Genomic DNA, 25,374 nt, shown 5'->3' on the forward strand with positions numbered 1-25,374 from the left:
AAACATTTCAAATGGTATTTGATTCTTCTAACTTTCTATATGCGCCCTATAATATTGTCACAGGTTTTATATGACGCTCTGTATTTATATTAAGCGAAAATATATATGTGGGGTGTTAACTGTTGTTTTCTGAATGTGTACGTCTGTATAACGGCCATTAATTTACCTGTGTTTTTTTTTCTTTCAGAGGAAAAACAAAGTAGCTTCACCGCTGCGGCAAGAATAACACGGCCACATCATATGGAACCAGGGAATGCTTCTGGCATCATGTTTTGGGTTGCTGTTGGTGTCTCTCAAATTATCGGCATCATCTGCATTGCCCTAATCATTCACTTCGCCAATCTTTATGGAGGCTTTGGTTGGAGTAGCGATCCAAACTTGCAGTTCTCTTATCATCCAGTACTTATGGTGGTTGGTCTGATCTTTTTTTATGGCGACTGTGAGTATAGTAACATTTATATTTCGCAGCCTTTTAGTTAATTACACAAGATTAGCTAAGATTTAACGGATTAAAATAATATTTCATATATAGTGAAGTAAAAATTATTTAAAAATGAATGATGGATGTTATCGTACAATAAAATTGTTGGGCAAGTTGTTCAAAGGTTCATATTGTAAAATATATATATTATGGCCGAATCCAGAAGTCTAGTTAGTAAATGCTGGACAAAGCAAATGTGAAATAATTTTACCAAAGCCCTAAATAAGCAATTATTTCACACAGTTCGTTGAAGGTATGTCGATACATGGATTGCGTTAAAAAAATTTCAGGCTTTTATAGCTGGGTGCATTCTTTTGTCAAACGACGGCATGTTGTTTGTCAGTTAAGATAGACATTTTCGAAGACTTAGCTGAACGTATTGACTGGAAAACAGGCACCTGAGCGAGAGTGCCATCCTGAGTATAACAACGTTGGTGGTATTGGCCATAACTTTTCTTTTGACTAACACACGAAAGACTTCACAGAATAGAGAGAAGGGCGAGTCTTAGCTCATGCGATGTGCTTAAAAGCAATCCCGGGGCGCTAAATCCACTTCCGTGCTAAATCATGATGATGTAACTATATAGGGAACTACTGTTCATCTGTGGATGATAGAAGATTGTGTGGAAAAATAAGCAATCAGTGGTTGATAGAGTCATTAATTCGTTTGAAAGTCGTAGCGCTACATCGGTGCAGTCGAGCTGTGTGAAGTCGAAGTCCAAAATGGTGAGTATAGTATGATGAAGGCATGTTTCAAAGGTGGAGAAGGCGAGGTTTCTATCCGGATCAGCTCAGGTTCAATGGGGAAGTTGGAGATGAAGCACAAATTCATGCAAATCAGGCACTGGTTAGTGGGTAGGGAATCTTTCAGAATCATATTTAGATTTTGATTAAATGACCGAAACATACAAGGAAGGGGAAATAAATAAAACATAAAAAAATTTGATTAAATAATTAAAGATTACAAGAAGATAAAGTTTTTAAAATTTTAAGTGGAGCGAACCGCTCCAAGACTTTTTCTGTTGCTTTGGTCTTTAAAATTATAGTTCATTAAAGCAATACTATAGTAATAGAATTACTATTAACTTAGTGGATCTTTTCTTGAAGAATTTTTAGCAATCTTTGTTGTGCATTTACCTGTATTATCTACATTCAGTTCATTGTGGATGACGTCACTGCGTATGAACGAGTGGCGTTTGGCAATTTGATTTGTAGGTCCCCTGGGACCATTGGTGAATATGAGCATATGAACCAGTGGCCTTTAGGTAAGTTACATTTCGTATTATTTGTAGTTTCTTTAAAGTAGCATTAGAAAGGTAACACCAGACGATACAGGCATAGGTAATAAATCGACGCAACGTGGTCTTATAAAATACGAGTAACCTGTTTTCTTAGAGAGAGAGCGCTGAGTTTCGGGCGATAAAGGGGTAAACTTTAGAAATGCCTCTTCATAACAAAGTGGCGTTTGCTGTTGATATCTGGCTGTAATATTTATAACATATTTCACGCACTGCCAGAGCTTTCGTGAACTCTTTGTAAAAACTGCATCTTTTATGTTTTTAAATTTTTTAACTTTTTATTTTTTTCCCAAGTTCATTTATACTGATTCTTACTTTATAAATGTTTGTCCTTTTTCATTATTTATCATTGTTCTTGCGTGATACTTGAGCTGTTTTATATGTTTGGATTGATCTTTCCAATAAAGCCATATGTAACAACATATTTCAAACACCTGATTATTTCTAAAGATATTAAATTAATTTTTTTTTTCATATTTGCGTCGGTGTATTTATTTCATTGGGTAAGTAAGTGTTTAGTTGAGATAACTTTCATTGTTCACAGATTTCTCATAAAGAAGTAGATCTGCATAACTTTCGTTCTCTCTTCCTAATTGGCGAATAGCGCGCTTTGGTCAGTAATCATTAGAAACCATTACTTGTAAATTATTTATATATTTTTTCTATGAATTATACAAGATTCTTATTTATTTAGAATGAGTAAATATTCTAATTTCACGACAAAAATCCTCAAAAATTTATTCACTGCATTTTTTTTTCTTTTTGTGAATAACATTTCATCAGTGTCTTTCACTTTGCTGCCACCATAGATTTTAGCGTTAACCCTTTGCAGCACAGTATGTCCGGTCTGGACGCACCTAAAAATTTCCTTCTGTACGCACAGAATAATTGAATGAAAAAGTATTTATCGGTTACTATAGGTTACTCTGAAAGTAGACGGCAGCTCAACACAAACCAGTCCGTATATTTTAGCCGTGTTTAGTTTTTTTAAGACCCTCATTTTTCAAAGAAATCTTCCAGATTTTTTTAGGGTATAAAAGGAATTGTTTGAAAAGAAATTTCTATGTTATTTTTTGGGTTGTATGCTAATCTCCTTATTCTATATTAGTTTTAAATTTTTACCTTGAAATCTTGCCTAAAATCAAACGGCGAACCCTAGGTGTGCCCAGACCAGGCTCACCGATAATCAAGGACAACTGAGAGTCTGTATTCTTTGTTTCTCCGCATCTCATCTGTCAGTTCATTGACAACAATGCTTGTTTCAGCACTCTTTTCGAAGCTCTATTAAATCAGTGTGCCACTTTGGGCACACCCACAGAATTAAAATGATAAGTGGAACCCACAGAATTAAAATGATACTTCACAAAATTTTACTTGTGTGCTCCTCTAGGCCTAATTAGACTGCCAACTTTTTTTTTTAAATCAAAACTCCGACTTTATAAGGTAGCGCGCCGGAAAAGGGTTAAACAAGGAGGAAATCAAGATACCTCTCCTATATAATATTCCAGTCAACCGTTGTGCTATGATTCATTTGAAGTAAGTTTTGTTTCGCAAAATTCGAGACGGTCAACTCCTGACACCATAAGTCAATGAATTATGCGTCAGTAATGAAAAGAATACATGTTCCAGCAAACTAACGTTTGTGTTCGGTCATCTTTTCTTCTAGTTTTGCTTTTAAGCCTTTGACTTAAAGGCGCATTTTAATTTCATAAGATGTTTATTCGAACGCTTTTTTTAATGTGTGTGTGAAGAAAATTTTCTTGAAAAAGCAAAATCGTAGATTCTTCATTTCTTTCAAAGTCGTGGAATACCTTGCAGTTGGGGAAGGGGCTGATTGCAGTAGGCTCCGCTTATGGGGTCGCTTTTTGTCGAAGACTGTTTTGATAACATTAATCGATGAGAAAAAATATCCTTCAAAATAGCTAATTTTAAGCTAAGTAATTTAATATAAACATAACTTGAAACATAAAGGATACGTATTTTCACAGTATTATAGTTAAGAAAAGTCATGATTAGTGGAATGTCTGCAAGTGTTACGTAAATGTTCACTTATGTACTGTTCATAATGCTTCCAGAAATTATTTGACTGATGTTGTACGCCTAATACTGATATTCATCTTTATCTCAGCATTGTCGGGAATGGGAGAAACAGATTTCGTTAGTTTCATCTTGAGTTTATAACGTGATGTACTTGAATTTGTTTCATAAAGCAACTGGAAAAACTTGTAAGAAACGAGAGAATCACTAGAATGAGTTCTCTTGGCAGATGGAGATCAATCAGTTTAGCTATGAGTCCGTCATGCCAGACGCGGTTGAAAGCTTTCGCCACGTCCAGCATGAGGAGAGCGATATTGAGCTTGGAGTGGAGAGCAGCTCCTGTAAATTCCGTGATTCTTAATAATTGCTTCGTGGTGGAAAGATTTGCGCGAAAGCCAAACTGCTCAGGGAGGAGAAGGCTAAGATAGGGTTTTAATCTATTGAGTAAGGTTCGTTCATACACCTTTCCTAATTCAGGTAACAAACTGATGGGTCTGTAACCATCAGGTTGAGTATGATCTTTTCCAGGTTTAGGTATGAGGATGATCTTGGTCGTTTTCCAATTAGTCGGGAAGTAAGAAGTAGATAAGCAGGCGTTGATAATGCTGGTAAATTTGCAAATGATATTTTTTGGTAATGCACAAATGGCTCTGTTTGAGGTATTGACCGTCCTGACTTTTTCTTATTTAGTTTATGATGTTCATCACTTTAGTGGGAGTAGTTAAAGGGATGATATTTCTGACTCATGGAGCATTTAACCAGTCTCTCACTTTCATTAAAGTAGTCAATTCGAATTCAGGGTCCGCTGGCCAACCGTTTGGTTGGAACTGCTTGAAGAGGTAGGTAGCAAATATATTAGCTTTGTCGCTATTGACTACTGCGATTTGATTGCCATACTGAAGTGGGCGATTACTAGGAAAATCGGAATTAAAATTTTTTTTTTATGAGATTCCAAAATGAGCCATCAGTAATGTTCAAATTTAGTATTTTCTCATGCCACAATTCCTCTCTGAACTCTTTGATAAGACGTTTAATGTCTTTATTGAGGCGATTTATAAGTTTTTTAAGTGCAGGATCCCATGTAAGATGAAATCGTTTGCGGAGATGGTTTCTTTGCTTCATGAGCTGCCGGATATTAGAAGGCAGTCGATAGATTTTATCGTTACTATCAATAATTTCAGTAGCATCTTTGATTGCATTTTGGATGAAATTCGTAAGCTTTTGCACGGCACTATCAATACCGGTAGTAGTTCTGACGTTGTTAAAGTTCAGACTACTAATTTTAACACGTTTTCAAACATAATCCAGTCCGTATTTAATTTCTAGGGTGGTTGGTTCGTGTTAAAAATGCCTAGTGTCACAATCACAGGGAGGTGATCGGAGGAAACTTCCTGAATTACATCCAAAGCCATGGCACAGTCATGTTGGTAAGAACAATGTCCAGTATATCGGAACGTTCAACTCTGCTGGGTCTATATGTATGTATAATCCGAAGGCGAGTGAAGCACTATGGGTCGACTACTAATAAGGCGATGTAAGGTATCTCCATTGGGATATCCTCTTCTGCAGTTCCAAGCCAAGTGCTTGGCATTAAAGTCACTTGCCGCAATGGTAGGTGAATCAATAGGAAAAAGTGAGTCTAGAAAATTTTCATTCAGTCTATTTTGTGGCGAGTTGTATAAAGCACTAAAATACACAGTTTTAAATGACGGGAGAGTAACAGCAATTGTGAATACTTCACAGCTCTAAGTCCTATTTACACTTATGAGGCATGAAGGAATATTCTTTTTTACGTAGATCATTACACCACCTCCGCGGTGGCTGAGTCGATCACATCTATATGATCGATAATTCGGAATATGTAGACCATAACACGCTTGCGCGTGAGTTTCCGTGATGAGACCAAGATCTAAATCATGTTCGATAAGGAAGTGCTGCAGTTCATGCAGGTTGGAGGGAAGCCCGCAGGCATTCCAGACCTCGAAATGGATGGGAGTACTTTGCAGGACTTATTTATCCATGGAGGGTCGTATTTGCTGAGTTCTCAGGTTGTGATGGTTGTTATTAATTGATTGATTAAGAAGGAGGGCTAGACCCGATTCTTTGATAGCAGCAACAAGCATTCTTATGTCTGTCAGTACTTGTTTAGCTTCACTTACAGCTTCGGGGGCTAGGCCGCCATTTAAAGCTTGGGAGTAAGTTTTGTTAGTGACGACTATACATTTTTGCCTGCTGATGGGCTTTGGCCTTCGGGAACTTCTCACATCCACGAAAATTGGCTGTGTGACCTTCCTGAGAACAGTTAGCACATTTAGGGGGTGTAGACTTATCTTTTTTCCACTGAAAGAACTGATGAGATTCACCGCAGCGAACACATTTGGGTTCATGAAAACACTTCATCTGAGAATGATGGAACACCTGGCAGCGGTAGCACTGCAGGGGCCCATCACGTCCTTTGTATTGCTCGATTTGTACTTTCATTCTAAGAATGAATTTTTCGCGAGAGAATGACTTATTCTTGTCATTTCTATCCAAAGTAACAAGGAAGAGGGGGAGTTTTGTAATATCCCCATTACTTACACGAACCATTTTATATCCCATCGCGATGATTTCCTCAGAAATGCCCTCAGTTTTTATGTAAGCAGGAAGATGTCGGATACACGCTTCAGATGTTTAGACTCAGGTAATTCGTAGCAGTGGTAGAATACACCCTTGCCTTTAAGTACTTTCACAATTTGTCGATAAATGGTGGAGATTTTGGTCTGTATTTTCACTCCGTCTTGAATAGTTTGACTGTAGTAGTCGCGCAGAGAGAAGTTATTTCGGATTAATAGCTTTCGGATGTCTATCCAGTTGTATTTACTATCTTTAATAATTATTGGTGGAGGTTTTCTTCGACTCAAGCTGTGATTGGCTGCCAGTTGTAAAGGTACAGCATCACCATCGTTAGCAGGGCCGTATCCATATTTTCCGAGCTTTCGCTAGCCGGATGCGTTGGTAGCTGTAATGCTGGCGAATCAGTGTCGTCAGATGGATTTGGTTTTCGGATAGGCTTCTTTATTCTTATGATAACATTTGGTCTAGTATCCGAATTACTGGAATTTTCATCTAGAGCCTTGTACCTGTTTTTGTTTTCATCATCGGAGCACGCAGGACTGCTTGCCTTACGTGCGTTGATTTTCGACTGTCCAATTTTGCGAGAAGTTGTTATCGTAAGTTGAAGCACTTGCTGGGATGTTCGGTTTAGGAATTTTGGAGGATCTTTCCTGGACGATCTCGTTTTCAATAAACAGTTTTAGTTTCCTAAAAATTTGCAGATCCTTTGAATCCTTATCATTGAGTGGACTATGAGCTTCTTCAATACACTAAAGATTGGTGATCTCCGTGCTGATAAAATTGAGCATACGCTCCATGATAAAACACAGAGTAAAGAAAATAGTCTAAATCAGAATTACTGCACTGGCCGCCTACTTTTACTGAGCCAGGCTTATCTGATTAGTCATAGTAAAAGTCGTCAACACAAGGTCAATACGCAAGTAGTAGAAAAGAACGTAGCAAGAGATAGGAGCGAGGGGACTGAACAGTAGTCCTTAACTTCTTTGGAACTGGATTTAAGCAATAGTCAAACAGAGGATGTGTGTATGACGGGAAATGACTGTCTACAGAATCATTTATTTCGCATTGGACTAGCTGATTCGCCGTTGTGTGTTTTATGTAATAGTGGACGGCCAATGACTGCGAAACACTTGGACGAGTGTGAAGCACTGACAAATTTTTCGTGGTAGATTTCAGCGCTATTGGCAAGCAAGGAGTTTAATGGCTTAACGGCCAATGTAACTGGCATTTGACAAATAAATAAAAAAGATCCAGCAATCAGATGAGGCACGTAGATGCATTAAATTTTCGAAGTTAGTTACTTTTTCTCGTAACGAAATGTTAACTAGCATCGCTGCCGCTCGGGAAGAAAATGAATATATAAGAAAGCTTAAGTGATTGATTGAGAATAGCGAAGAAAATAACTGTATAGTGGTTAATGGCGTTTTATTCAAGTATGAAAATGGAAGGCAGCTTTTGATTGTACCGCAAGGCCATACATAAAATATATTATTCAAAATGTCCATAGCAAAGGTAAGTTTATAGCAGCTAAGATGGAAGAAATTTTTAGCGACTTCCATAGGGTCCTCTTATGCAATAGGAAGTGTGGGAAAAGTGAAAGCTTCTTCATTAAGCACTTATCATACTGTCTTCATTGGTTCGCTCTCATCAACTAACAAGAATTATTCACGGTAGAGTATATTCGAGGTAATTGACGCATATACTAAGTTCAAGTGGTTTTGTCGGTTATGACATCTCAAGATGCAGTAAACAGATTAAAATTGCAACAAAATGCATTCGACAATTCCTGAAGAATTACTCTCTTTTAAAAGACCAGCTTTCTCTTCAAAAAGTTTCAAAGGCTGTTTGCTGTGCAAGATTCTATCTAGCTAAATTAACTTTACTTCCCTATCTCCTCGAAAAGTTTCAATGGCTGTTTGTTGTGTAAGATTCTAGCTAAATTAACTTTACTTCCCTGGATAGATCTTTTGCTTGAACTGTGAAGCGACTATTGGCTAAGCTCAAATTTTAGCTAAGCCCTTCAGTCGTATTTAGATCCATTGGACGTGAAGATTATCTCATGCTTATTTTCCAAGCATTCTTATCTTCCACAACGTTTCTAAAGAAATACTTCCTTTGCAATACTTTAAACTTCCCAATACAATAACTGCTGACTGCGAAACTTAATGGCAGTCTTCTTTATTTATGACACATGCGAAAAGTGTAAAATCGATCTTTAGGGAAGGGGCTAATATATGATTTTGGAAAATTCGGATTTTGAATGAAAAAGCATAAAAAGTCCAGAAATTGAAATCGTTAGACTCAAATTTCTTGAAAATGGGGTTAAACATCTTATGTGGAATTGAAAAATAACGAGCTTTAATTGCTGTATTTATTTATGTATTTATGCTCCATTGACAAAAATCAAATAAATTGCTGAAAGCTTTATTACGAATCAAAGAATGGATAATATATATAAGTTTTATATGAATAATCTAATAATATAAAGTACATAAAAATGTTGACTTTAACTCACTTTCTCTCAAAATCGTCAAAGGTAGAGATGCGCTAAGGCCCATCTGAAGCCTTCCTGTATTAAGAATAGTGCTATGTAAACGTCTAATGCATTTTAAATCATCCCACTGAGACATGAATGCAATTTAAATTTCATTGGTTGTGAAAAGTTGTCTATTATTTAAGCTCTGTATATTGAGAAAATAAGCATCACCGGGAAGTTCTGAAAACCAGTCTACTTTGCAGGAAACTTTCATAAAGAAAAACTACGAACATTTAATCATCACACTGCAGTCACAATATTAGGCAAATGGCAATTTAGTGAACTATTCGAATCTAGTTTAGTAGATCTGCTCTTCCTTGGTTGAAGAACTACATATTATAATTACAAGCGCAAGGACATCATCTTCTTTTGGTGTCGTAGGGATAATGCTTGCGAAAATTAAGATTAAAGTAGAATTAAGCAATGAATAATATAAGAATGTATTGTTTAACTAGTGCACAATTCAAGGATAATTTAAACAAAAAAAGGATCTAAGGATTATTTAAAGAGAAGCAATGAAACCACATTCTTTAGTGAAGGCTTACTGGTAGAATTCCGGAAGGTTAGTGTCTACTCACTTTCTTCCCTGACATGAGTTCGGAGCAATCGTATGCAAATGTCTTACCATTTTACCGACTTTAACTAGTGATTCCTAAAAGACCCTTTTTTTATGAGGTTATTAGTTTAAGTCATTAAATGCACTGCTCAGTCGAAAGTCCTTTGTTCCTTATTTTCCTGAGAACGCTGAGGTAAATGTACGAGTACCTTGTTGTACTCTTAAAAAAATGCGATCAAGCCATAGAATTAGGTTTACAAAATTCTGTCAGATTCTAGACATCTCGCCTGTCTATTAAATAAAGACATTTGCAGGAAAATGTAAAGTTTATTTCCTTTAGTGTTGAGTTTATTTTTTTTATTTGAGAGAATGTGAGTTTATTTTTGACGTTAAATAAACTGTCTCCAAATACCCTGTTCAAAATTGATAATCTTAGGATTAATATCACTTCTTTAAAATATGAAATTATTATGTAACAAATTTGTAAATACTTCACATTTTTATTACATTGTTTTTTCTCCTCCGACAGCCATTATAGTATACAGAGCTCTCAGTTTCTTACCTAAACCGACTCTGAAGATCATTCATGCTAGCCTTCACTTTTTGGCCTTCATATGCTCCTCTATCGCTTTAGCAGCTATCTTTGAAAATCACAGAAGGAAAAGTCTAGCTGATTTGTATTCCTTACATAGTTGGGTTGGTCTAGCTGCATATATATTCTTTTGTCTTCAGGTAAGTGCGTGTTTGTTGTTTGTAATGTTTTGCTGCTGAAGAGAGATTTCCAAAAATAAACTATCTTAAATTTTCGAAGGATTTTCAAATACTAGAAATCGGCAGATTGATTTTTAAAATGTTTAATTGATTCTTTTATATAACTCTCACCCTTTTTATAGAGATGTTTTGTATCAAAAATGAATTTCTAAATAATGGATTAATAGTTTTAATTCAATATTAAAGCTGACAAGGAAAGGAAGCATTTACGTAATAGAAATTTCCATTGCAAATTTAATCTTATAACTTTTTTGGGGAAGGGAAGGGATGCTGCTTCTGATGCATTTAATTTTTATATGGGTAATAAGCATCGTTAAGAAATGGCTGGATATGTTTAACTTCATGAGGGTTTAGCTGAAAGATTTTATCGAGAAATTCGGTCTTTTCTTGAAACTGGTTCGTATTTGTGAGTTCTTTAGCAACTCCTTTATCCTGATGAACGTTAGATAAAAAAATAGCATAATTGAGTTATGATCTGATAATTTATTGAGACTGCTGTATAATACAGTACAAGGTCCTTAATCGGGACGTCCATTATCCGGAATGATCTATAATCCGGGACTCAAAGCCACAAACTTACGCATGCGCGTAAAGCATTTGCGCATGCGCATAAAGCGTTTACCCATGCGCACATCTGATAGTGAAAAAAGTGACAGAGAGGTTATTGAAAACGAAAACATTTCGATTGACAAGTTAGTCGGTATTCTCGACACAGCAATTACAGGACTTGTACAGTGGAACTTTGTAACTGAACAAGAAATTATGTCTGGTAATAGAATTAAAGAGAAAGTATTAGCACAAAAAACGAAGCAACTTAAACAACTTACATTGAAAGAAATGTTCAATAAAGTAAACAAATAAATATTAAGCTCTTTTTTTTTGGTAAATTTTGATACCCTTTAGATCATAATTGCTCTTTATTTCATAAATTACGGTTTCATATTTTTAATTGTATAATTTCTGCATGCCATCTTACCAGATTTAAAATGATGATCTATAATCCGGAAAAACGCCTAATCCGGAATCGCCGAAGTCCCAACGAGTCCGGAATACGGACTTTGTATAAGGAATTTTAAAATGCTTCCTTTACTTTTATCTGCAGAAGGTAAGAAATTTTCACTCAACGAATAAATAGCTAAGAATATTAAGTACAGCTAGAGTTTCTGTGTAAGATTCATAGTTTCATGAAAAACTGCTGTTTAAATTAGATTTATCAAGACTTTTAAGATAGTTATTGTCTTAAAATCTCTTTATTACAGAAAAGACATTTTAGCTATCTCAAGTTAATGTGTCCAATTCAGTCAATCAGATATTGCACGGGAACTTTGAAATCAGTGATATATCATGTTTGGTAATGCGCTATATTGAATTTGAAGATTAGGTGCGCAATTCATTTCCAATTTGTGATTACATAGAGTGTTCCAGAAATCAAATGCCGTTTGAAATTTTATAGAATCTCCTCAAAATGGCCCCATTTGTTTACGACACATAGATCCAATCGGTGCTGCCAATCCAATAACGGCATTCGATGAATGTATGGTCAATCTTAAAAACAAACGTGATGGGTAATTTTTTCGAAGAGCTGTGAATAAAACCTAGATGTAACCCTGAAGTTTTTTTAGATGGTTCTCTAATTGAAAAGTTAGTGCTGAGTTATATATAGAATCGAAATAAGGTTCCATCGGATTCCTATCACAATTTTGATCGCTGGGAAATAAAAACGTTAAAAAAAACTTGCAAAAAATGCCTACATGGCATTTTGAAATGTAAAAAAAAGATTATCTACTTATTTTCGATTCATCGCAATACATAAGCTTGTATCAACGGTTCTGCCATTCTAGAGGCATTGAGAGAATGCCCATTTTAGTGTCATATCGTTCTAAAGAATTGCGTTGTCTGAAATATTGACCTCATAGAACTACGTAAAAAAAAAATAGCCACAAGTCAACATTAAAAACGTATCAAAGCAAAATAGTTATAGCAGGAAGTGGATCTATTTCTATTTGTATTTTGATCTGCAGTCAAAAGTCTTTAATCCGGACGTCCATATTCCGGAGGCTACAAACTTTCTGCGCATGCGTCAACGCATGCGCATAATACGTTTACGAATGCGCGTTTAATGTATAACACACGGTATAAGCTAAGCTAAAATTATGTAATTATCTATTTCAGTTAATGTTGCAGATTGCGTTGTCCCTTAATCTTCGAATTGGATCCGACTTATTATTTTTTGCAGACTGTTAGAGCAGTTTTATAAAAGTAACTTGAACTTTCGATTATATCAAAAAGGATTTCCGATTCTGGAGCTACCAAAGGATCTACAAAGCGAAAGCATGTTTCAGTGTCCATCAAACAAAAAGTGGAATTGCTGCAAAAAATGGATAAAGGCATATCCTTTGATTCTCTAACCATTCCGAAATCTGTTTATCAATTTCATGCTGCTCTGCGCGGGTGGGGGAGACGCGGCGCGCAAAGAACTGGAAGTTGATCTGTCAGCACTATCCTTATCTTCAGGGCAGATGTTTTTATTTTATTCGGCTTATAATTCCTTACTAAATGTAGTATTTCATCTTGATGTACTCCGTCTTTGATATGATTTAAATCAAATTCCTCATCATTATAAATATCACGAATACACATCAAATAGTTTTCTGGTTGCAATTTTCTAATTTCGACTATGCGTAATGTATGCTTTTTGCATGCGCGCGTTGAAAGAAATGTTTAATAAAGTAAACAAATAAATATTAAGCTTTTTTTTTTGTAAATTCTGATACCCTTTAGATCATAATTGCTTTTTATTTCATAAATTACGGTTTCATATTTTTAATTTTTTAATTTCTGCATGCGATCTTACCAGATTTAAACTGATGATCTATAATCCGGAAAAACCGATAATCCGGAATCGTCGAAGTCCCGACGAGTCTGGATTAAAGACTTTTGACTGTATTTCCTTAAGTGACTTGATCATGTAACTAAATGCATTTCCACAATGTAGAATCCAGCCTTTTCTCTGTTTTTCTGTGTGTTTTTATTCTAACTTGGTGCCCAAATGTCGAAGTACTTGCATATAACACAGCATTGACAGCAATTCATGGGAGATGATGCTTAGATTAATGAGGAAAGCAGCCAACCATGATCCTGACTTTCAATTTGTTGGTTTACCCTCTTTTTTTGCTGCAGATTTTGGCTTATACCATTCAAAAAACGAGGATAGGCAAAAACGACGAGGGTAGGCAAAAACCCGAACTTCTTTGCTCAAACGACATTGTGCCAAATTATGGAAAATTGTGCTTACACTATACCACAAGCTGTACTGTCGCGGATGATATTACTTGGTGTAGTTCTTCTATGGAGAACTCTCTTACAGCCAAAGTCAGGTAAAAATTAAACATTTGTGGCCTCACTTTCCTGTGGAAGTTTTTTAACATGAAACAGTAATATACTATGATGAGAATGATGCTGAAATTATGTATAGCTTGAAGGTCGATATCTCGTTCATATTCATTAATCGATATATTCGGTATTAAGAAAAGCTAAATTTGCTGCCGAAAAAATATTATTCATTAGAGTGACAGATACAGCTGCCATAACTCATGAAATATCAAAATATGGTATTACTGATCGTATCATGCATCATGTTATGTTCTTGTTGTATCTTCACGCTTTCCACGATAATGCATAATGAATTTTACAAATTAATCTTTTATTATGAATCTTTTTTAGTTATTTAATATTTTATTTTTTCTTTTATAGTACCTCCTTGGTTTTGTAACTTTCTTATTCCCTGGGCTTCCAGCAGATTTTAGAGCAAAGGCGTTGCCTTTTCATACTTTCTTTGGAGTCGGTATCTTCATTCTATCCATTGGAGCAGCATTAATGGGAATGACAGAACGTCTGCTGTGGACAACGTAAGAACAATTAAAAAAAATCTATGAAATTACCAATATTTACTCAAGTGTTGAAAGATAGGGTTAAGTGAACAAACATAGTCTATAAATGTTTCCAAATATGAAAATCTGATACACAGATTAAGAAAGAGTATCAAAGTATCAGTAGCAAATCAAACAACACATAAAATGCGTAACAGTTTTTATTACCTTCAAAATACAGGATTATTCATAATTTTGGAATCCATAAATAATGTAAGCTATGTCAAATTTGAATATGCTGAAATAAAGACAATATTATTAACAGCATTTTCCTTTCCCATGCTATAATTAACAGAAATATAACATTCACATGTTATTTTGAAAGAGTTTAATCTGGATAATAAGTTCATCATGTTATGTAAATTAAATCAATATTCTTTCTCATTTCTCCTGATCTGAATCTAAGCTACGTCAGGCCCCTATATTCTATCATATCCAGAAAGCAAGGGTTGCAGCTATTATTGATTTAGGTTTTGGGAATATTAGAAATTTGCCCAACTTCATCCTATTTTTGAAGGGAATTCTCCAGAGTTAAGGATCATAGTCTTCCTCCAGCCTTTGGAAAGAACTTTATTATCATGTTCAACAGGGTGGCTGTGTCTTTCTTCCTACTCTTGTCATCATCTGCTGTCACTAGCATTAATACACGTATTTTTCTTTTTCTCTTATTTTTCTTCGGCAGTTTTGTTATGCGCTAAGAGTTTGTGATAATTTTCCATCATTATGCAATAAACAATTTTTTTCTTTAAAAAAAGGCAGGGCTCTGTTCATTTGCCCCCTGGTAATCAAGTGTTGGCTTCACAAATGCTTACTTTGTCCATCTTTCTAGTAATCCATTTGAGCCCACATCTGGTCAGCCGTGATAAACCACGGTAGTGATACACTGCGAAAATCTTGAAGATCAGTAAGGAGTGGAGTTAAGAATAATCTTGATCCATAATAAAGTCGCTTTGATGTGTTTTAAAATATTGCTCAGATATATAAATAACTTTTTGGGAGGAAAGAAGGGCGAGATTTTATCCTGATAAAGATTTATCAGGACAGAAATTATATTTAAGTAAAATTTAATTTCTCTGTTAATAAAGATTAACATTCATGATTAATGAATATATAACCTACATTTTGAGATGTTACTAAATTTTTTATTGCAGAAATGTAATAAATTCGACATAATAATCATAATTTTTTTGTAATTGATAATTACAGCCCACTCGCAGCTGAATGGGAAATTCAATGAATACTGGTAGTTCGACCTGGGTTCAATTCCAGGAGAACGGACTGGCTGCGTGGGCGTTTTTGTGGTTTTCTCCATGTGTGACATGGATATGAGCCATTTTCCGTTAGAAAGTCCTCCACGAAGCCCTTTGCTGATAACCCTCATGTGGTTTGCAGTAATCAAATAAATCAAACCAACCAAGCTAAGAATTATCACGCTGTTCTCAATATTATATTCACAATTTCTCTTGTACCTAAAGAAGGCTTATACATAACATAATCTTTCTATTGGATTTAATTGTGTATTCTAAATAACCTATTAGTCTCTGTTTATTTTAAATTTAAGACTTGATAAATTATAGTATTTGTCTTGCGCATATAAAAGAAAATGAATGATGGAGGTTAAATTCAGTTTTCTTTGTATATTAAGGATTGTTCATGTACATTATTTAAGGTATTTGTAATTTATTTAATAATTTTCTACTTTTAGGAACTATACATCAGGTAAATACACCAAAGAGGGTGCTACTGGAAATACATTTGGCATATTCGTGATAGTGTTTGGATTTTTAATAGTCTTTCTATCAACACGGTCATCGTACAAGCGGAAACCTCTGCCAGATGAAGTACCTTCAACAGCAATGAATTGAAATAATTTTGGGCCTAGTCACAGAAACATTATTCATATTAAGCAGCTTTTATTTGCATGTACTGAGTTTTTATTGACTCACAATAATTAGAACTTTACATTGTGTTTGAGAAATATATTGACTTTTAATAAGAGGCTCGAAAGTGTTTCAACACCTCTTTTTGCTCTTAAGATCTATGTGTTAACAAACTCATTGTATTTTAACCATTTTGTATTTTCTCCTGAAAATATTATATAAATTTGAAACTTTCTTTTAACTGAAATTTGCAATTTTTTTTTTTTTAATATTACCTTTTGTATTCTGTAACGTAATTTGAAAGATGGGAAGAAAAATTACACTTTCAAGCTATTTTGAAGATTTAACCCAAAAAGGCTGTTTAGAGATTATGAATAGAGATATACCAAATGGAATAGCCAAACATTTTGTAGGATACTAGCTGGATATGCATATAGACCCACATGGGAACGTTATATCTTCTGTGTAGTATTTAAAAAGTGAAAAGACATAACGCAGTTCTATAAAAATATTTACCGTAATTTCCGGAAGAAACGCCGCGGCGTTTACGTGTTTAAAACTTAAATTTTCAGCGGGTGCGGTGTTTCTACACATGCGGCGATTAAGTGCACTAAAAATAAAATATTTCCTATGATGGTCATTGTACATAGTTTGGATAGCCTTGTCATTGTGCATGCATAGCCTGGTGCTGTTCCCACACAAAAGACTTTGTGTGGGAACAGCACCAGTCAGTTGCTTTTTGCGAACGTGATTTTGTTTACATTCTTTTCCTTGAACGGACCTACATGCCTTATTCACCCTAAAAGAGATCTCAGAACAATAACATTCTTCCCCCTTTCAAATCAACATTGTCATCAGTTTAAATAGTTTCTTCCCTCTGCCATCGGATGAATCTTCCATTACCCATCCTTTCCCCACCCCTGGCTTTTCTGCAATTTTTTCAAAGGCGGACACGACTCCACCTGCCTCGCAATAACGAACTCTGACGTATTTCCCCTTCAGCATGAATCAATTTTTCTTCGCATTCTGCCAGATACAGATCCCATCAGTTTGGGTACAAGTACTTGTTGGATAGTTTTTAAGTAAGAAGGGAACGGAAAATTTTTGAAAATGTCACCTAAACGGCACAGAAGCTATATAAGCTGGTTTTAAGCTTAATGTAATTTCACGTGCTGAACAAATTGGAAATCGAGCAGCAGCTCGAGAGTTTGAAGTGGACGAGAGATGTGTTCGACGTTGGAAAACTGAAAAAGAACTTAAAAATATGCCACAACATAAACGAGCCAAAAGAAGTGGTACTTTAAGGTGGCCGAATCTAGAGGACGACCTTGCGAACTGGATAAAGGAGCAACGAGGAAAGGGAATGGTAATTTCGACTGTAAAAATTCCCCTACAAGCAAAATTTATAGCAAAACGAATGAACATAAATGATTTCAAAGGAGGTGTAGCAGATTTCTGAAAAGAAAAAATATTTCTGTGCGTACTAGAACAACAGTCGGGCAACAATTACCAATGGACTGGCAGGATAAAAAGGCATCTTTTCTAAAATATATGACATATATTATTGACAAAAAAAAAACTTCTTCGGTCACAGATAATAAATATGGATGAAACGCCGTTAGCTTTCGACTCTCCTGCAAACAGAACTGTTGACGAAACTGGTGCGAAAACTGTATCTGTGCTTACGACGGGGCATGAAAGAACGTCATTTACATGTGTGTTAGCTTGTGCCGCAAACGGTGACAAGCTAAAGCCGATGATTATTTTTAAACGAAAGACTATTCCGAAGGGAGATTTTTCTAATGATGTAATTATTTGTGCAAACGAGAACGGCTGGATGTGCGAAACAATCATGCTTGAGTGGCTACAAAAAGTTTGGCAGTGTCGTATGGGATCTTTTTTCCAACCAAAAGGGTTATTGATAATGGATTCCATGCGTGCTCATTTACTTGAGTCAGTGAAAACCAGATGTCAAAAATTGTCTACGACCGAAGCAATAATTCCTGGTGGTTTGACAAAAATCTTACAACCGTTAGATTTGTCAGGTAATAAATACTTCAAAGCTGAAGTCCGGACAAAAATCTTACAACTGTTAGATTTGTCAGGTAATAAATACTTCAAAGCTGAAGTCCGAAAGCGGTGGGAGTGCTGGATGAGTGAAGGATTGCATACGTATACCAAAAGCGTTAAAATGCGTAGAGCATCTTATGAAGAAGTTGCAAAGTGGATAGGAAGTGCGTGGAAATCGGTAAAAAACATCGTCAATAATAGCAGGGTTCAAAGAAGCTGAAATTATATCCTTAGATAAAGAGACTGTAAACCAAGAGGATGAATGTGACGATCTGGAAGACTTAGATCAGGATTTACTAAATCTTTTTAATTCAGATGGTGAAGAATCAGATTTTGATGGCTTCATATGATGTATAGTTTGCTGTAGTTTCTTTTGTAAGTAAAATTTAAAATTTCCTTTTGTCATCCAAATTTAATATTTCGTTACTGCAATTTTTTATAATGTAGTCTGAGTATTACAAATATGGACTTCTTTAGTGGGTAAATATAAGTATATACGTGAAGGTAAATATATTTTCCATATTTCTTACCTTTAATTTATTTTTGAGTTATGGTTTCATTTCATGCATTTTTCTTAACTGGTATGTCCATATATCAGGACTTAGGTTGAGATTTCGCATCTATACGGCCCACGGCGATGTCACGCTCAATTTAATCTATTGCGGCGTTTCTTCCGGAAAATTACGGTAATATTTTAAATTAAATAATGAATTTTAAATAATGAACTGAAGACATTTTTATTTAATTGAATCAGATTCAGAAGTAAAAAATAATATTTTAGTTTGGTGTCCTTTTATCGGGTGGAAGATTAGCCGAAAGGGAAAATCGTGTACTTTGAGCCGAAATTTCTTCTCTCATGTAAAGGAAGAAACAAAGATTACGTTTTTTCCGTTCGATCATATTTTAAACGAAATTACTCAGCATACAATACAATTTATTTAGATTTGATCTTGTTTAAGAACTAAGAACTAAAATAAATTTGAACTGGAAGGACTAAAACTCTTGTTCTTTGTAAGTTTGATTTGAAAAAAGTCCAGACAAATTAAGTTAAAGAAAATTAAAATGCGTGGGTTTATAAGTAACTCCCTTCCATAATAAGTGTTAAAAGTAATTAAGTTTATTCATCTAGATTGATATTTCTGTCTTTGACATACTATTAAAAAATAATAAGGGTAAGACAAATGTAAAGCTTTCAAATTTTATTCTTGGCAGATGATTCTTTCATTTTAATTTATGGTTATTTAATTAAATAAAATTTCACGGCAGAAAATACACTCATGTCCATAAATTAAGGATAATTTGGAATCACGCGGAAATCGAATTCTAAAATAAATATATCACCTGTAAAATCACTACAGACATCTTCAACAGGGTTCGTAGCGGTCCTTATAAGTGCTTATAAGTCCTTATATTTGAAAATAAAATATAAAGGCCCTTATAGGTGCTTATTTTTTCTTTAAAGCCCTTATGTTTTTGTTTTTAGTGCTTATTTTTTGCTTTTAAAGCTTTTTTTTTTTTTTTTTTTTTTTTTTTTTTTTTTTTTTTTAATGAATGCGCAATTTTCCCCCGTGCCAAAGCCGAAACTAAATAAACAACTTTTCTTCCTAATATGGAATGTCAGATGGTGAATCATCCTTCCGGAAAATAGCTTTTCCCCCTTTCTTTGCATTAACATAAGCTTTGGTGTGCGCAGAGAGTACAGACAGGTGCTCGTCGTTCTATTGGGCAAAGAATTGCGAAAGTGGTAGAAAATTCCGGTACATTCGGGCATTTTTTTCCTCCCACCCAAATACTACACACGTTTGAATTTCTATCAAGATCTTAATAATTTGCATTCTCGTTACGCTTGGTCAGTTCATATTCGTGTTTATTATGATCGTTATGCTTATATTATGAGCATATGTATGAATGTTTATAATAACATAGTTGCAGTAACTGCTGAAGTATAGTAAACTTCCAAAAATGGCTGTGTTTTAACACAGATTAGCTTTCTAAGGAATAATATTCGGAATGACTTAAATAAAGGGAAAGTAATCGAAAAGTCAAAATAATTTAATTTTTTTTGGCCAATACATTATAAAGTACGAAGGTTGGGAGGTTCTCCCCTTTTTCCGCAAAATCTCGAGTATTAAAACTGTTACGTCAGTTCGCTGCAAAACAAGCAACGGGCTTTTTTTTTTTTTTTTTTTTTTTTTTTTTTTTTTTTGTTACTTTCCAATCTGGACTGAATAGGACTAAAAGTTCTGCCGTCTACCAACCCAAGCGAAGAATGATTCTCTTCCGGAAATTTAACGCAGTCTAATGAAAAACACCCCAGATTTGTAAGTCTCTTTCTTTTCCTTTATTATTTCTTTATTCTTCCAATACCGGCAGCTGTTGATTCCGATTGCGTAATATCACGTAGGGAAGAAATACGGCGCACGTATTGCGCAATAATGTTTGCGATATTTGCAGAGATAATTAATTTTGATGTTCAGTCCGAGATTTGTTTATAAACACTTAAAGGAGTTTTACTGCGCTTGCTAAGCAGAACATTTTTCAGTTCCGTTGGTTTATTTTTATATGATGCACATATCAATATGTCAAAAGCATTTATTTAGCGGAAAAATCTAAAGAACGGCTACAGTCTACCCCCCCTCCCCTCCGCTCCTCTTTTTCAAGTTTCGCTCGACTGTCCGAATATTTGCCAATTTCCAAGTATGCGAGTTAGTTAAGCTTTTACTGTTAAAGAATGACTGCATGAAGCAAATTTATCTCTCTCTTTTCCTCCTCCTCCGTTGTTGTTGTTGAGAGAGATCTCCTCTTTCTCCTCCTCCCTCCGTTGTTGTTGTTGAGAGAGATCTCTCTCCTCTGATTCCCTCCTCCTCCCGTCTGTTGTTGTTGAGAGAGTAATAAATATGCCTTATAATTATTTATTTTCTCTATTTTGAACTGAAATTTCATCATTAAATCTTGTAATATAGTTTAGTTCTGCATAGTTTTTTTTTCTCTCATTGTAAACTAGTTCTGTAAATTTAACTGTTATTTAAAATTTTAAAAAAAGTAATTATTTTTCATGGTTGAGGTAATGATTATTCTCTTTTAATAAATACTGCATTTCTCATATTTTAAATTACAAGTCTAGTTTTTAAGGTTATGTAGTTGTGTATAATGTAATTAGACAGGTGCTTATTTTTTTTCTTAAAATGTGCTTAAAAAGTGCTTATAGGTGCTTATTTTTTTAACTAAAATGTGGCTATGAACCGTGTTCAAGAATCATATGCAAATTTCAGGAAGTAACCAGATGACACCCATGGTACGTCACAATGACGAGAGTGTAAGTACGTCACAATGACGAGAGTGTAAGAGAGTGATATATAAGGAATACAGGCAAAGAAGTAAAATTGTTCGCAGGCGCTTTATAAGCATTTCAGTGCAATAACCCAATAGTTATGACACAAAGAACGCATTTGGATGATTTTTACGTGGTAGAATTATCGGCCGTCTGGAATGTGGGCGTACCCAACTGGAAGTATCAGCCGAACTTGGAATTGCCCAGAGTGTTATCTCCAGGCTTTGGCAACGATTCCAAGATGATGGTAATGTGAATAGACGTTACATCACAGGTCGCCCCAGAGTTACAACGCCGAATGAGGACCGGTATTTGTCAGTTACTGCCAAAAGAAACGGGCAGAGCATAGCCTCAGACCTGTTTCGTCAGCTCTCTTCAGCCACTGGTACGACAATTTCAAGGCAGACCGTGTACAGACGCTTAGGGCAGATTGGTCTATATGCTCGTAGACCTGTCAGATGCGTTCCACTTACTGCAACTCACTGTCGCCTGCGGTTAGCCTGGAGTAGAGAGCATGCATTATGGACACCGCAACAGTGGGCTTGTGTGATGTTTTCCGACGAGTCCAGGTTTAGCTTGCAGTCTGATTCTCGCCGGACTTTCATATGGAGAGCTCCAGGTACCCGTTGCCACCAAGAAGACATCATTGAACGACACCGTTACGCTGGTGCAGGAGTGCTCGTTTGGGGTGGAATTATTCTGGGTTCCAGAACTGACCTGCATCTTCAAATTGGAACCATGACAAGCCAAATCTATCGGGACATCATTCTGGAACAACATCTACGTTTGTTTCGGGGCTCCATGGGCGCACAATTTGTGTTTATGGATGACAACACCCGTCCTTACCGTGCAAACATCATAAGCGAATGCATTCAATCGGAGGATATCACCCGTATGAACTGGCCAGCATTCTCACCGGACTTGAGTCCAGTAGAGCACGTGTGGGATATGCTTGGACGACGAGTTGCAGCCCGTCAACCTCCTCCTACATGTCTACCGGAACTTCGGAGAGCATTGCTTTTTGAGTGGTGTAATATCCCCCAAGATCAGTTCGATAATTTGATACTCAGCATCCTAGGCGTTGTACGGACTGCATTGCATAGTCTGGGAGACATACAATGTATTAACAATCATACCAACCATGTAATATTGTATTTTTGTAAATAGTTTTTTTTTTTTTTTTTTTTTTTTTTTTTGTAATTTGCTCCAGGAAGAAAAAATCGTTAATTTTTTTAATAATATCAAACATATAGCATCTTTTTTTGCTCTTTACCTTTTGTTTAATAAATAAGCTTTACAAATAAGTCAGATTTGTATTCCTTCTAACTCTTCCTTTGCCTGATTTTGCATTATCCTTAATTTATGGACATGAGTGTATATATATATATATATATATATATATATATATATAAATTAAAGTGAAAATACGAAAAGGACAAAAAGAAAATGTAAATTCACTTTTGTAGAAATATACGTCAATGTGCGAAAATTAAAAATAAAATTTATGTTTTGAAAAGGAAAAAAAAATGGAATAAAAAATTAATAAATTAACTTTAGTAACAATGAGAAGAGAAAAGAAAACAATTACAAATGTGGGAAAATCTTATATTTAAAACAGCAATAAATAAAGTAATGATTTAGAAGCCAAAAGAAATCCTAGTCCGTTTCAAGAAACAAACATGCTCATAGGTGCCTATAAGGATATTATTAGAAAGAAACTGATTGGCCATCAAGATTGTATTCGTTTGCCGTCGTGAAAAAACAAATCTGTGACGAGGTTTTCATGTCAAGGCAGGTTGGCGCATGCGAAGACTTTCAGCCTCGTGACATCAATGGTGCAATTAAGTAAACGGAGAAAGAAGGTTTAAATAACAAAAAGCATAGCCTTGTTGTTAAAACTCAGTCTCTATGCAAGAGAGTTGAGTTCGATTCCCGTCCGTCGGGGTCAATTTTAAAATTCAGGGAAAATAATATTGAATTCAATAAAAATTAATTAAAGGTAATAATTACAAATAATGACCAAATAAATAATTAAAAACTATGATACATAAAATAACTAAAAATAATGATGATTAATAATTAAAAAGATTAAAAAATTAAACATGCTTAACAATAATCACGTATTAAACAATTAATAAATAAAAATGTCTTTCCAAACACGTGGTTCAAGATACCGTAGCCACAAAACCGAAAAAAGTTATCGTTGCCACAAGATATAAAAACTTTCAAAACTAGGGTTGTTGCCACACAATAAAAACGAAACTATGTATAACGTCATTTCGTGTACGTCATCCAGCCCTCCTACGTCACTTCCGGTTGTCACATGATCCAAGATGGCGAACACCACGCCCCTTTTTCTGCGACGTCACTTGACTTACTACTGTGCTCGCTTCTTATCGCAATAATATAAAAAATGTAAATGTTCTGGATTGGAGTGCCAGGTGACTTATGGCCACAAATGTCAATTGAAAATAAAAATAGAATTAAAACCCCCTCGACTGCCAAATTTCTTAGATATTACGAACTCAACATACTAGCATACTACGCGATCAGATTTCTTCCTCTTTAATATGAATCAAGTATCTAAGCTTCTACGTCTCAGTGTTCCTACTTCAGTATTTCTCTAAATTTCCTTTCATTAAACACACACACACACACATATATATATATGTGTGTATGTACACATGTATGTGTTTAATTAATATATAGATTTATATATAATTTTATATATATTTATATATATTGTTACGAAATGTACAGGCGCGGTAGGATGGCTTCCCCGCAAATCAGTCTTAGGGTTGCCATTACATGGCGAAGGATGGCATGATTGCCACATTTGGCGAGAAATCGCCCATTTGGCCATATAATTGGCGATATACCATGGACGGTTGAGAACCTTCTGGAATGAATTCTTACCGGTTTAGCCCAGAATGTTCGCGAACACAAGCCAAAAGCTATATAAGCCCTGCTGGTCCGTAGTCAGTGAGTGTGTCTCTCATCGAGAGTGTGTGCGTCTCTTATCGAGTGAGTGTGTCTCGTCTAGCGAGTCAATCCCTGCGGAGTCGATCGAGTTGACAGCCGGCCAGCGAGTGCCGAGTGGTTCGTCGAGTACCAAGGCTAGTGCCTCGTCGAGAGAGCGTGTTGAGCTCCGGAAACGAGTGAACCGAAGAGTCAGGAGCTGTGCTCTGTGTGTCGTTGAGTGCATCGCGAGTTGTAGCGTGGAGAGTCTCGAGAGTACGTGGAGTTCCGAGAACGACCAAGCAGAGTCGGGAGCTGTACTCCGGAAAGCACAGTCGGGTGCTTTTCAGGAAGCTGCCTCCACCGTGATAGCCTGATAACCTAAAGGCTGTGTCGCTGATCGTGTCAGCGTGTTTATAGTAGTTCATCGACGACTGTAAAACGTGTTTTGGAGCTGTCCTGACAATATTGTCTAAATAAAGTGTGTTTCGATACTTCATCAAGTGTCGTCGTTATTCACTCCAAATCTACGAACCCCGTACGAACGTGAAGGAAGAAAATGACGTAACAACTGGTGTCAGAAGTAAGACAGAACGCAACAACTGGTGTCATGAAGTGGGATTTGAGGGTGAATGCCAGAGACAACAGAAATGGAAGAACTAGTAACACAGCTTGTGACTGCCTTTGCTGAATTCCAAGAAATGATGGAGGCCGGATATGACGAGATAAAAGCTGGATATAAAGAGATGACAGCTGACATCAAAGCCGGACTGAAAGAGATGAAAGCCGGACTGGAAGAGAAGAAAACCCGCCGAGAAGAAATAAATGTCGGCCAAGAAAAGGTGCGAGAGCAAATCCAACAAGTGAAAGTGGAGCTTACAGAAGAAACTGGAGCTATAAAAGACGATGTG

General features: G+C 35.7%; 1 protein-coding gene across 4 annotated transcripts in view; it reads left to right on the top strand.

Moving 5' to 3' along the window:
• Positions 1 to 16,351, top strand: part of LOC118199028 (transmembrane ascorbate-dependent reductase CYB561-like) — an 80,255-nt gene extending 63,904 nt beyond the window's left edge. For all 4 annotated transcript variants that reach the window (XM_085822196.1, XM_085822195.1, XM_085822197.1 and 1 more), the window contains 4 exons: positions 188 to 439; positions 10,054 to 10,256; positions 14,049 to 14,203; positions 15,930 to 16,351. In XM_085822196.1, the coding sequence (XP_085678322.1) occupies positions 188 to 439; positions 10,054 to 10,256; positions 14,049 to 14,203; positions 15,930 to 16,089 (770 nt within the window). In that variant the 3' untranslated portion in view covers positions 16,090 to 16,351. The remainder of the gene's footprint in view (positions 1 to 187; positions 440 to 10,053; positions 10,257 to 14,048; positions 14,204 to 15,929) is intronic.
• The last annotated feature ends 9,023 nt before the right edge of the window (positions 16,352 to 25,374 follow it).

Source organism: Stegodyphus dumicola, chromosome 8 (assembly GCF_044657685.1).
Source record: "Stegodyphus dumicola isolate Sdum_Otavi_A_Nest chromosome 8, ASM4465768v1".
Classification (NCBI taxonomy): Eukaryota; Metazoa; Arthropoda; class Arachnida; order Araneae; family Eresidae; genus Stegodyphus; species Stegodyphus dumicola.